We start from the raw sequence: 15025 nt of genomic DNA on the forward strand, positions 1-15025 counted from the left end.
TATGCAAACTTGCTTCTGATGCATTTGCAGCAAGGTTAAAATTAGCCGAGTGCTTTGCAGCTGAAAAATCTTTAGAAGGACACTCAAGTGCAAACAGAGGTGAAGCTTTTAGGGATTCTGTCTTTCTTACGCCTTGTAAATAAATTGCTAATTATGACAATTCTGCCTTAAAAAATCTCACATGGCACTTTAATAGAGACAGAGACATGCTTTGGTTTAACTTAAAGCCGTGTGTGTGTGTGTTCTCCTGACAGTTTGTCGCAGCCAATGACGAGCAGCAGTCAGAGAGCTGTCCTCGATCTGTAACCACATTAAACCCTCGTCAGGAAGGATTTACTCCGCCTAATTTAATTGACTCGATGTGTGGGCTGACTGCTCCACTAACTTCACTCTATCTCTCTTTGCCTGTCTCCTCTTTTTGTCTCCATTTACATTCTGTTTACCTTACCTTCTCTCTTTTATTGTCACTTTCTCTTTACCTTTTCACTTAGAGGCACTTCAAGGGGCGTGAATTGCAGACAACTTCATGCCTAAAGGCAGCACAACAAATTGAACAGGATTCAAGCCCACAAAAACACAAAGACAGCACTTCATAATGACACAAAATTAAGTGTCCGTGTCAAAACAATTATTGAAAATGATTTATACATCGCTGTCAATGCATATAATTTACATTTCTGCCAACCCTTTTCCAGAAAGATATCCAAGATTTCCAATTTTGTTTCCTGAAATCTAATGAAGACCTATGAAACACATTGGCAAAGCTGTACAAAATGTATAGTTACAGCATTTGTTAGAAGAATGACAGATGACCAAGCTGCTGAAAACAGATCACTTATTTATTTAAACAATAATCTACTTCACAGTTCAGACTGATTTGTATTTCTTGAGGGTTAAGACTCTTAAAGATGTTTGTATAACAACAAGGCAGACTTGTCATTTTGTCAGCACATCTTTTGGAACCACAGCACCATTTCTCTGTGTGCTTTTGTCCAAAGTCCTGCCCTGCATGATTTGTGTTTCTCTGAGGATGTTTCTCTTCCACGTTTTCACCGCCTCAGTGCTCTGCAGAAATTACACTCTGTGGAGATGAATAGACCCTGACAGAGATGAGTCCAAAACACACTGCCAAAGCAAAGTGAAGCTCAACCACAGAACGCTCACATTCTGCACAACAACAGCAAGAGATTATTCCCTACCAGTCAAATAAATTTTGTTTTATGTATAATTGTACTTTCACTGACTTTAGCACTCTTTAAATATATTCATTGAATTGAATCTGGACATTTTGTTTGCGTATGAATCCCAATGTGAGCGTAGATATCTTAAAACATATGCTGGTGTGTCTGAGTGGATGTGTTTGTATATCTGCAGGGTCTTTGTGTTGTACTCTGCACTGAGCTCTTTGATTTGTTTGTGAGTCACATAGTGACCAACACCGTTTTTATTCCTCAGTTTGTCACCTGCTGGCCTAAAGATTACAGCTTCACATTCTCTGTCAATAAAAACCCTTCAGAAAAAACAGGAACAAGACCAGCTAACAGCTAAAAACACTTCACAGAGCTGCTGGGAAAGTGTTTGCTGCTGCTGTAGATGCCAGAGCAAACAATGAGACTGTGGGACCAAAGTGATGACCTGACTTAGATCAGTGATATTTAAAGTTTTTAGGTAAGCCTGCATTCACACAAGTACAGTATGTACGTGTAAATGCTTAATTCACAACAGGTATTTCTAAGTAAATCGTTTATGTATCAAACGAAACCCGTAGTCCAGGTTAAAAATGTTTTATTCAGACTTTAAATTGTCAAAAAAGGCCTTCAGATAAGCTAAGCTAAAATAAGGGAATTCAATTGTCCCTGGTTGCTCCAATATTAGAAAACAAAAAAGAGTAACTCAAAGAAGTATCAAATAAAGGTGAAGTAAATGCAACAGAAAGTATTATAAAGTATTAAGTGTGTAGAGGTTAAATTCAAAGAAATCATCAGAATGTTTTAGTATAACTACAGTTATTTCTACAGAGTGATATCAAGACTTTAACCAAAGTAAAACACGCACATAACTGTCTGAAGTCTTTGTCTGCTCTTCTCTGGAGCTCATGTCGATGTACTTTTCCTTCAGACCTGTAAATCTCATCAGAGTTCCTCAGGATTAATAGTCGCACACAGACAGAGATGAGCTGAGGCGTAGCAATGAGTGTGGAAGTTATGTTTTGATAAAAGACATATTCATGGTTTCTTTTCAGCTATTTGAAGCCCTCTGGACAAGGCTTACCATCTGTTTCTTGGACACCAATGTATCAGTGGTGAGAGATTGAAAATGAAGGATTAACTAACTATAATACGTCACTGAACTAGCAACAAAAAGGCTCATTTATTTATATCATCTGAATATATTAGGGGGAGCAGCAGCTCAGTCTGTAGGGACTTGGGTTGGGAACCAGAGGGGGGAAGGTTCAAGTCCCTGCGCGGAATATAATATAAGTTGGTCAGGTAGCTGGAGAGGTGCCAGGGAGTGTTGACTAAGGTACCCTTGAGAAACATTTCTCTCAGCCATGATGTGCCAGACCAGAATTTCCCTCAGGTATTAATAAAGTATGTAAAAAAAATATATATATCTTAAGCTACACTTTATTTTCTGATTCTCTCCACATGAATTATTTTTTCAATTCTTTAAAAAAAAACACATTGGGCCAAACAAATGACCAAAAGAATAGCTAATTACTCACCAAATCCTTAAATTAACGCCATAGTCGGAGGAAATACACGGACAAGAGAAGTGTACAACTGATCATTACTTAACAACTGTTTAGAGGAATTAATGACTTAATGGAAGAACTGCTTTTGGAGAAAGAAGTCACAGCTTGGCCCTTTCCGAATTGTCACAGTTCAGTATGCAGTACTTTTCAGTATGGAGTTTCAGTATACTGAACTTTCGTAGTCATTCAGTATGCATTTCTTGGGTCCGCCTCAGTATACTGAACATTTCAGTATAGATACTAACTTCCGGGTTTCATGCAGTATGGATCGGATGCGTGCTTTCAGGAAATGAATTGTGTTTTACCACCCACAATGCTGTGCGAAATTAAACGTAAATCGTCACTTCACGTCCGCCTCCAAATCAAAACAAACGAGCGTGGATTAATTGAATCAATTTTTAATCTAGAGTTAAAGTCCTGACTGAAATCACTACTTTAAATTAACAACAGAAGATATAACAAATGTCTGCATTATTATAAAACCTTTTCCCCCTCTATTTAAATAATGATTTCACTATTTAAAAGCATCTTTATTGGTTTATTTTATATTCTGTATATTACTGTCTTTCATTTGTTCTTTTCTTTATGTACTGTATGTTATTTAGTTATTTAATCTGCCTTTTACTTGATTTACATTGTGATATTGTTTTTTGTTTACCTGACTGTATATGCGCATTACTCTTCTTGTCCTTTAAAAAATACTGTTCACTAATGTAACATTAGACTGAATCTGTGCAACATAAACCGTGTGACATTCTTGAAAAGTGCTGAATTACAGTTTTAACTGAGATAATTTCTGGCAAAAAAAAGCCAAACAGTTGGTTGTCTCGTCAACAATGTTGCTGCTATTATGAATCTTTTAAATCTGGAAAAAGTTTAACGAATGCGGGGAGCTAAATAGGTTTTATCTTGTTTGCAGCAGATTCAGAAATAATCAGGATTCCCTAAGATGTGAAAGTGACTAACACAAAGTTTGACCGCTTCACCCTGATAAAGCTGTTTGTGTGTTTACTGAATGCTCCTTCCATTCATCAGTATTTCTGCTCAGACAAGAGCCTTTAAGTGCTTTTTCTTTAAGAGGTTCTTTTCTCTCTCTCAGCTGCTGACTAAATCCTCCTGAGTGCCTAAAGTCGTCAATGTTTCACTCACAAAAGAGGAAAGTCAGAGAAAGAGAGCGAGCCTTGGATTAGCTCTGAGAGGAAACACGGATCCTTTGAGTGAAGCGAGCGCTTTAATGAGCGAGCTAACCGACACACACACACGCTTGCTGCTATCAAAGTCACAAAGACAGTCGACACCAGGATTATCAACATCGCTTTAATCTTTAATTAGCCTTTATCAGAACTGTCACATAGCAACAGAAAAAAGTCATACACATCTCAGCTGCCAAAAAGAGAAGCCTTTTATGTTCTTTTTAATACATGAAAATACCCATTTTGTTCTGTCAAAATAAATACTGAAGAGTTTTATAAAAGTTGTTCTCCCTGTCTCCTTTGGACAGTTTGTGTGAGTTTTTCCTCATTATTTACACATTCATGCCGTAAGCTGCAAACAGAAAAGAATAAATTAAAGAGATGAAGGCGATACAGAGCAGGAATGATGCTGAACACAAATCAGGGAGTTGCAAAAATGACAGGTGTATCCTGAACATTTCATTGTTAGCCTCTCTATCAGAAGACACAGAACCGTTCATTGAAAACCTCTGATTGGCTCAAATCCATTTCTTCTGCACAAAATAAGGGCATTTGACTCAGATATTCTGCAATGGACATTTATAAAGGCTTGAAGATGTTTTCATGTCCAAGGGAAATTCCAATTGTGCAACTAAAACAGGCAAAGAGGCTGTGCTGAGAACTTGAATACCAAATGTTACCTGTGAGGTCACATGAAGTACATAATCCAGCATTTGAACAAAGGTCACACGCACATGTGCAAAGATGAATGATGATTATTTTGTATTAACTCTTGCTTACTTGAGCTCCTGTTTCAGAAGTAATACTGAGCGGGGGCAGCTTCTTTTCAATTAGAACGAGTGTTGATGAAGAGATCATTTTGACCTATATTATATGGTTGGTAGGCCAACGACTTTTTAAGGCTTCAGATTCTGCTGAAGGTAAGGAGGACAGATAAAGGATCTTCAAGGAATTAAATTAAATAATTATCTACCATTTTCCTTTTTATCTATCAACGACACCATCACTCATCACCCTGTCAGAATACAACTGAATAAACTAGTGTTCGAGTCAAGACCACACCGACCGAGACCAAGACATACCCGAGACCAGAGTGCTCCAAGACCGAGACAAGACCAAGATATTTTGGGATCAAACCAAGTCAAGGGCGAGACCAAGACAAGACCAAGACCATAAATATCAATGAAAAATCATCATCTTGTGTGCAGGGGGCGTGCCACTCACTTAGACTGAAACACAGTGAAGGTTGGGGATACAACCAGCGGATAAAAATGTAATTATAATTGAATTGCACTTATTTCTTGTTTTAGAAGTTTTCCTTCTGATCACAGAAGTGACGTAGAAAAATAGCCAATCAGTGGTCGTCTTGACCGGTCTTAATTTAAAATCTAGAATCCGCCCAGTCTGAGACCAAGACAAGACCGAGTACAGATGCTTTTGATTCTGAGGCGGGACCTAGACCTTCAAAAAGTGGCATTGAGACCAAGGCCGATTTCGAGTACCACAACACTTCAAGAAACTCAGGGTCTTGTTACCTTTTGACTTCTGTTTCAGCTGTTTCTGTGTTGTTTTCTTTTGGATTTTTAAAGGCTTGCTTGAATCATTTTTAAATGTCAACTTGTAATGTGTTTCTTTGTCCCTTTATCCTGATGTATTGTTGTCTTGTGTGAAGAACTTGCCTTGACAAAATTGCCTTGACATAATGGAGTATGTTGGTCTGTATATGTGGCAATGTTGGTTTTTTTCTTTAGCTCAGACAGAAATCCAAATTCAACCTTGGTACTTTTAAACGTTGGTATCAGTTAATCATCTGCAGGATTTTCTTGCACAGCATCTCATTGATTTGCGGATTTGTTGCCGCCTGTGCTGCTTCATGAGCAAACAGGGCAAACTATGATTCAATCAAATTAGACAATATCAGAACTATAATAATACGTTCTATATTTCAATCAAAGATGGTCCCACAGCTCTTTGTTTGCATGGCTTATTAAGTCAAATTTTAAGCTTTTTTTTAACGTCTCATTCTTTATAAGGAACTTATTGAAACGTGGAAGAGCTAATCACCAAACATGCAACTGCTACAACGCTAGAAAAGAATGGCTGGTCCAGGTCTGGGATTGTGTACCTTATTGTGCTTATACCTGTGTGAAAGCTTTTATTACAATCCAAAGATTTCTACATGATAGTTATAAAAACACAGAAGACAAAGTGATTTTACATTTTCTCAAATTGTTTTCTTGCACAATCTTGGAATATTTTGATTCCAAATAGAGGATTTTGGAAGCTAACCAGGTGTCAGAGGAGATATTTTGTGAAGGTTTCTATTTCTCTAAGGAACAGTGGGAGATGTATATCATCCATCTCTGTCAGTTGACCATTGACCACCTCTCTTCATTCACTTTGTTTTCAGGGCCAACACTGTGCATCGTATAACTGATGATCTCATGGAAACATCACGCTCACATACCACAACTGAACCGAGGAGTTTGAGGGCCGACAATCATAACTTGAGTCCATATTCCTTCATAGGTGGATGGATGCTCTGACTGTTTCTGAAGTTCAGGAAATAAAAATAAAGATTTCTAACAAAGATTTCTATTTCCACTTGGGGAAGTCTTCTCTTAGTTTCAATCTACCTGAAAGAGTGACAGCACCCTTGGTTTCTCTCAGATGGATCCTAACTGGAGCGTTCCCAGATGGATTTATGTTTTTGTATCTCTTGATGATGTTTGGTATATCCCCAAAAATGGACTGCTTACTCTTTTCAGCTCATTCATTATCATATCAGAGGGCGAGCCTGAGTTCAATAAGTTTCAATAGTCACACAGATCTACACACACATGCGCAAACAAACATACACACTCATGCACAGACATCCTCACATAAGAATTGACATGCAGTGACATGACATCAAGCTTGCAGGGATGTCATGGAAACTGCAGCGGTGAAAGTGTGCAGCTTTTGAACAGGATGGACAAATTAAAAGGAAAACAGAAAAGCATGACAACAAACAAACACATTTTTGTTTGACGAGAAAATAAAGGGTTTAAAGATGATGAAAACGGGAATGTGACAGTTTGTAAAAAGGCTAAATCTGCGACCCTATGGAGCCAAAGACTTCTTTGTGGACGTGTTCATACATTGTTCTTCAATAATCGATTAAAATAGAAACAATTTTTAGCCTCTGTGATATCTTCTGAAAAAAACATTTCAGCGCATGTTTCCCAATCTCAGCTCAGATTTCTTTTAAATCAGATTCTTTACAACACCTCTTAATAAGTGGAGACATAAACAAAAGTTGACATGGCCAAATGAAGTTTGGAGGACATCTGTTGTTGGCAAATGGTCCAATCGGTAATGTCAGATCACAGTATTTAATAAGGTCATCTAGATTGTGTTTGATACATATGAAAAAATATAACTAAATATATTATAACATAATTAAAATGAAGCTCAAACAAACGTCTGAGAGGAATCAAAAGTCACTTCACGCCCGCAAAAGGCTCTGAACCGCAATTCATGATGACATATAGTGTGGTTGGAAAGGAAAAGGTATTGCTATATTGTGATTACTGTTGTGAAACAGCTGTTTTATAACTTAAACTACTTCATTAAGTAAAGAAAAAGATTGTGGTTTTAAATTAAGTCAGCATTGATTTTAAGTCTCCCAGGAGCTTGTTATCATGGATTAAAGTCCAGTGTTTGTGTGACCCATTGTCCTCCCCTGAGCTGCCTTCATGACCATCTGTCTTCAGCTCTGGTACCTCTGTTGGACCGTGTTTGGTACAGAATATCAACTCAGAATATTACTCATCAAGTGTCATAAACTCATGTCACCATCTCCAATGACACATTTTCAAACCTGATGGTAAAGATTTTGATTTGAGTGAAGTGGACTCATGTTCATGTTAAGGTTTCATCGATACCCTGACTGAACCCCCTGACCTTCCCCTCTTTCTCTCCTGGCTCAGCTGTAATGTTTGAGACTCCTAATCATGTATTTGGAGTAACATGAGAGATGGTGTCACTGATGAAGTTTCAGCCTGGATTAGATTTTTCCTCTGAACTGTGACACCTCAAACTGGGTCAATGGGTTCGGCTCGGCAGGGATTTGTAATTACCTCGCCTGTACAGATCTTTTTTTTGGCTTTTTCTTTGTGCCTGTGAATCGGTGCTTAACAGTGTCCTCATCTGATTGTCTGATTTTAGAGCGCTTTGTTTGTTCATATGCAAATATTTTTAGAGTTTCTCTGTCTGTGACTGCTTTAGCTCTAGAGGAAATGGTTTCTTACTGTTTGTCTACATTTCTTTTCTGTCCTTGGAAAACTACAGTATGTTTCCAAAATGTCAAATTAAATTTACTTTCGAAAAAAATGTCTCCCTTTAAAGTAAATAATATTGCAAAAGTGGCTCCCAACTTTATCCATGGAAATTTAACCATTTGGGAGAAGCAGGGTTGTCACCAGGCAGCTAAGATTGTGTTTGTGAATAATACAATGTTTGAAAGTTATCCTTTGTTGGGTTTAAACATGATGAAACTGTTATACAGGAAGAAGTAACAAGGTTTTATCTTGGAATAAATCTTTGAGTCAATTGTTTTTTCGAGTGCATGTTTTAATGGTTGCTCAGTTGGGTGCTGAGAGGTTCTTTAATAAGCAGACAGCCATTTCAGTATCGCACCAAAGTTTTCAATAAACTAGCTAAAGCTTAAAAGGTTAGCATGTTATTGTCATGTTAAGCCTCGCATGGGAGTTAACAGTTTACATTCCCATTTTGCATGTTTAAGTTATTAATTATACATTATGTAATGTCCGGTTAAACTTTCAGAATGAGGATCGCTGAGAAACATTTGAGGAGCCATTGTGGAATCAAAATGAATGTTAAAATGTGTAATGACAGCGGAGCTTCGTTTCAGCTCTGTGGCGCTGCGGAGTCGCACTTTGAAAAGGTCTACTGACATTATCTCTCTACTGAATCGGCTGGTCTATCAGACGCTTTTACAGGTAATACATTAGCAACGACTAGCGTACATACATATCCAGGAGACACAGAGCAACATCATCAATCAACTGAACTGTGGTTCTAATGACGGGATGAAAAGCTACTCTTTTGGTTTTAACATCCTTAGAGAAAATTATCAAGCTCCAGATTTTTCCAACCACTTCATCCAGCAAGCTAACATTTTAGTTTTTTAGTTTTTGTTGTTCTTGTCGGTAATGTTTTTATTCTCATATTTAATCTTATTAAGAATGATAATTCTTAGAATGATTTTATTTCAATTAAATTGTTTCTCTTGGTTGTTTGCCGCTTCAGTCAAAGTTAATTGTTTTTAATGCATCTTATGAATACATTTGAGTTGAGTTGACTTTTCAATCTACTGATTGGTGCTGGGCAGGTAGTGTAAAATAAATATAATAAATCCCAGGTAGCGTCTAATGAGAGGGCTATTAAGTAAAGTTTGTGAGCCAAAAGTACTGTTGGACAATGAGAAAGAAAACAGGACATCCACTATAACTGAGTCTTTAAAATGAAAGGATGCAGCGTAGGTAGAAGTTAATATAATAAGTCTTAGTGTTCTCCTTTCTTAAATATGAACAAATTAAAATATTAGTGGGTCATTCTTTATCCTGACCTGCAAGGTGAGCAGAAATGAGGGGAATACATGGAGTGTCAAGATGGAATCAGCACTGTATGGTTTGAAGGGAAAAGGTGGTTTCATTCATACAAAGATTAACGCACTCACACACGCACGCACGCACACACACACACACACACACACACACACACACATGAAAACACACTTACACAATGCACATACTGCTCCAACACCAGCACAATGTCTGAATCATTCTTTTGCAGTCTGTAAAAGTCCTCTGACTCCTGTTGAATGCACACAGAGTTCGAGCTAGCAGCCTCTCTATAATAATGCACTTGGACAGTTTAGGTCAAGGCTTTACCGCAGCCTTGCCACCATATTTTTCGTTTCAGCTTAGTGAGGATTTAGCAAAGCTGTAAAGCTTCAACCAGGGACACGTAGAGGTTCTTTAATTTTGTGTCCAAGGCTGAGAAAGGTGATATTAAAAGTGTGACGTTTCCAAAAATAAATTGTTCTCAACTCTGCCTCTTTTCCAGAAAATAACACATCAATTTGCCAACATATTCGACTTGCATTACAGAGGACAACTTTATAAAAACTATAATCATCTTTCTGATATTATACTAGAAAACAAGAGGGTGATTCATAATGATCAGGAATAGGTCCTATGTATGTAAAATAGCTTTGGCAACATAATTCACTTTATTGACTCCCAGTCATGATTCACAATCCCGGGCTGCAAAACTCTCCAACAAAGACCAACCAAGCCTTCTGGTGCTTAAGAGTAGCTGGATCTTCTAGAGTTGCATTTGAGCCCTGTTTCAGTTCCACCAGAACAGCTCAGTCTAAGAGAATCATCATGACATATAAAGCATCAGAGGAAGAGAACTGGTCTTAATTCCAGCCCACCATGTCCCTGCCACATTCAAAGGCCTGGATCTTTAAAGTCCCACTCAGGCTCTGGTTGATGGAGCCTGAGTGCTGAATTTGTAGCATCTGCGTTGGGTTTAAGCTCCGGCTGTATGCTTTCTTGTCGACTCTGTGGTGTTTGAGACGAGGTCTTTGTGGATTTGTGACTGAGGAGTCGTCGTTGGTCACAAGCAGGACTCGTGGGACTCTATGTCTGTGTGCAGTGACTTCTTCTGCTCCATGTGGCTCCCGTTGTGAAGGACAGAATACCTGAGAGAGAACAGAGGGAGGGGTGGGAGTAGAGAAATGAATGGTTTTAGTCATTTATCAATACAATTATAAATATTAGATTGCACCTGATTTAATGCTCTATACCTTAAATCATTTGTAATTGTGCACCTTATTTGACTGTTATTCTGTCGGAAAAAGTTATTTGATTAATTTAGCTTGTACTCTGGACAACAAGTGTGGGGAATTTTACATTATTCTATGATTTTATGGGTATGAAACCATCCAAAACAAATGAGTGATCATTGCTGTCCAAATAAACCATTAATAAATGTGATGACATAAATGACAGGAAGACTTTACACCGTAGACGTGCTTGGTTTGTGATCCCACATGTAAAGCTCTGAGCATTTTGTGAAGGAGGAAAGTAATGGTATCTTGACAGGAGGAGAGGGGGAACCTTGTTGAGGGATGGGTGCTGTATTGTATTGTCTATTTTACTCTAACTTGGAACATTATCTACAAAAATGCAACATTATTTATTGAAGCTGTAATAAGTTATCGAGACAGTGAAACACTTCTTTAATGTTTTCTGAGATAAAATCAACAAGAGGATGGATGGATGAATAGATGGATGCATTGATGGGTGGATGAAAAGATGGATGGATTGATGGATGATTGGATGGATGGATGGATGGATGATTGGATGGATGGATGGATGGATGATTGGATGGATGGATGGATGGATGGATAGATGGATGTTTGGATGAATAGATGGATGGATGGATGGGTGGATGGATGGATGGATGGGTGGATGGATGGATGGATGGATGGATGGATTGATGGATGTTTGGATGCATTGATGAGTGGATGGATGGATGGATGGATGGATGAATAGATGGATGGATGGATGGATGGATAGATGGATGTTTGGATGAATAGATGGATGGATGGATGGGTGGATGGATGGATGGATGGGTGGATGGATGGATGGATGGATGGATGGATTGATGGATGTTTGGATGCATTGATGAGTGGATGGATGGATGGATGGATGGATGAATAGATGGATGGATGGATGGATAGATGGATGTTTGGATGCATTGATGAGTGGATGGATGGATGGATGAATAGATGGATGGATGGATGGATGGATGGATGGATGGATGTTTGGATGCATTGATGAGTGGATGAATAGATGGATGGATAGATGAATAGATGGATGGATGGGTGGATGGATGATTCATCCCCTTGGAAAAATTCATGTACATCCCATAGCTCAAACAAAAAGTCATAAATAATATTGGCCCCTTTTCTATATATATATATAATAGAGGCAAAGCCCACTTCTCTTAAACTGTTTAAGGTTTTAACTCATAATTCTTTCCTGAGTGCCTCCTTGTGGCAACACGACACTGGGCAAATTTCTAACCATGCTTTGGATGCATCCATCTAATAAATACAGATGATTATGTCTGAATTATTGCACTATAAATCAAAATAACTAGTGGCAGTATTCTAACACAAAGGCTGCCGTCTATTTCAAAAAACAAACTTCTCTTGAGCTGCAGTTATTTTAGTCTGAATGGGCCTTGAGCTACAGTAGTAGTAGCTGCAGCAGTCGTACACAAGTAGAGTTTCATCTGCATCTTATAAGCCTTCCAAACCACAGAAGCCCAACCAGACATGAACCAGACTAAACTGTACCAGAAGCTTGTTTTCTAACTTCACCCACTTTAAATCAATAAAATCAGCATCAGGCCTGGCACCCTCCTCTAGTCTATTCACTGTCAAAAATCTCAGACTCCGTCGATCTTTTAAAAAGGGATAACACAATTAGTTAAAGCCTCACAATGTTGTCCTGACGGAAAGTGAGTCATGTCTCAACATGGTTGAACCCCTGCTTACTGGAAAAGTGATCGCACAGTGTGGGTTCAAGGAGGATGACTGAGAGAAGCTGTCAAAGCTGACCGCAGGTTGACATTGTTACAAGACATTACAGGAACTGGAGGGAATTAAACTTAAAAGCAGACCGAAGAGAAGCTGGTCTGCACAGCATGGCTGCTTCCACAGTCTCTTATCGTGCCAAAGATCAATATTAGAAGTAATAAATCTGGTTTCTGGCATTGAATTCTTCTTACTTCTTTGACTTCACATTTTGGTCATGTTATAATCATCATATTATATTATTTAAATACAAAAGCGTGTGTGTCAAATAAAAAATATTCATTTGATAGTTCTTGTATAGTTAAGTAATTCAGCTGAAGTTACAGAGTGACGTACTACAGTTTAACAATACAATCCTTTCAAAAGCAGGCATTATCAAAATAAGCTATTAGATATAATCAAAGTATTATCCCCATAATGTGAGTGTTTTCAGGAGGGATCCTCCATTAGAACAGGAAGCTGGCTCATATATCATCAGACCCAATTATGTTGTGATGAAAAATGTAATCACTGCCCGGATGGTTCGGAAATGAATGATCGAGCTGCTAAATTGGTAATACAGGAAGGTAGATGGATGGACAGTGAGCATACAAAGAAGTAGAAGTTTTACACCAATGTCCAGAGTTTACATCCTAGGACATGATTTTTTCTTATGCAGTAAAAACACTAAAATACTACAGAAATCCCAAAGATCTGTCTTTTTGGTCTCTCTGGCACCACCTTTGGCACGAGGGAGTAACTGCAGGTGTGATTTTGAACAATATTCTAGCAGAGCTTGAAACAGTATTCTCGTCAACAGCCTCCAGATTAATTTCACACCTCTTTCATTTTCTCTGGATTAAGATATCATCTTATTTCTTTGTAGGACAAACCACTGACGGCAGACCAGAAGTTTGTGATACCAAAGACAATTGCAAATGTAATGTTTTATCAGTAAGTCACAGACTAAGTTTCAATGGTGTTAGCTCATTTGGCAAAAGAAGGTAACTCAACATACGGTTTTTTGAACAAAAATCATGAAAAATGTGCATATTAGAAGAGACTGTGTTTAAATGTTTCTACACATGTTTATATCTCAAGTCAGTGCAGACATTTTCTGTGTAAAACAAACACATTTAAAGAAATACTGCAAAAAAACGAAACAAAGTTTGATTTCCCTGTTGTTAATATGAGTAGATATAGTGCAGCAAGATCAAAAATTATTGCAGAAGAAGCACGATGTTTTACATTTTTTTCAATAGAGAATACGTCATCCAAATGAGATGTAGTGCTGTGGCAAATCAGCTGTGCAAGGTGTCACTGTGCAAGGTGGCCATTAGAGTTTATCTCAGTTAAGCTCCCTTTAAACCAAATGTGGAACACTGAGCCTTCCTATTTTTTGATTCAGTTGACAGTTTGGGAGTTTTAAGCCCCTAAAATGTTCAAACCGATCCTTTCCCCATAGGAAAGGCCATCTCCCTGTTATCACCCTCCTCACTGCACCACCAGGACTGTGAACAGAATAAGCAGCTTGGAAAGCAAATAAAAGTGTGATACCAGAACGATGTCAGTACATTACGATTATTTCCAGTATATGATAGGAAAATACAAGTTTTGCTACTGTTACTGTCAAAAAAGAAGTGGATATCTCCCATGCATCCTTTCAATTATTGTCAGATAAACAAAGGGAAAACGTTTTTCCTTATTGACAAAATTCTCCTACTTCTTATGCAAAATAACCCCTTTTAAACCCCGGTGTGGAAACTCAAAAATCATTCTCATGAAGCTAAATACATGGCTGGATCTGACCTGGTTTTGACAGTAGAGCAATATACACACACACACACACACACACACAAAGAAATACTAACATACAGGAATGACACGACTGACGTCGGTGCAGTCTTAATGGTAAGGTGATTCACAGAGAAATTTCTGAGATGACAAAAACAGCCATTCTAATTTCTCTAATGAGAATTAAATGGAGCAAAACACAACAATCATTTTCCATTTTCTGCTGTGTATCACACTAACATGTTCAAGAAAGCAATTTCTCTCTGCCAAAGGAGCATTTAGTGACACAAAAGACGAACGTGACACACGCAGACTCATTGCTTTATGACTAATGTGTTAATTGCTTCAAACAAACTATCTAGCAGAAACCAATTTAAATGTGACATTAGTGCACAACGACACTCAACACAGCAGCTCTGATCAAGAAGCATATATTTTAAAGTGAACCATCAGAGAAAGTCACCTAGCAGCCTTAATGAGTCTCACTTGTAAACAGTCTGGAGGCTTTGCTGCATTTCAATGTGAAGAAACAAAGCGTTACATGCAAGAATCCACATATGCATTTATGTGTTTTTCATCTGTGTGTATGTACAGATGTTTGGGTGTGTGTGTGTCTGTGTGTGT

At 38.1% G+C, this 15025-nt stretch overlaps 1 protein-coding gene across 5 annotated transcripts in view; it reads right to left on the minus strand.

Moving 5' to 3' along the window:
* htr4 (5-hydroxytryptamine receptor 4) overlaps nt 1–15025 on the minus strand; it is a 178870-nt gene that overhangs the window by 11315 nt on the left and 152530 nt on the right. For 4 of the 5 annotated variants that reach the window (XM_020637470.3, XM_020637472.3, XM_065958416.1 and 1 more), the window contains one exon: nt 4059–10723. The exons of the other annotated variant lie outside the window; for it this stretch is intronic. In XM_020637470.3, coding sequence (XP_020493126.1) covers nt 10639–10723 — 85 coding nt within the window. In that variant the 3' untranslated portion in view covers nt 4059–10638. Of the gene's footprint in view, nt 1–4058; nt 10724–15025 lie in introns of those variants that run through there. 5 annotated transcript variants of the gene reach the window in all.

This window comes from Labrus bergylta, chromosome 9 (assembly GCF_963930695.1).
Source record: "Labrus bergylta chromosome 9, fLabBer1.1, whole genome shotgun sequence".
Classification (NCBI taxonomy): domain Eukaryota; kingdom Metazoa; phylum Chordata; class Actinopteri; order Labriformes; family Labridae; genus Labrus; species Labrus bergylta.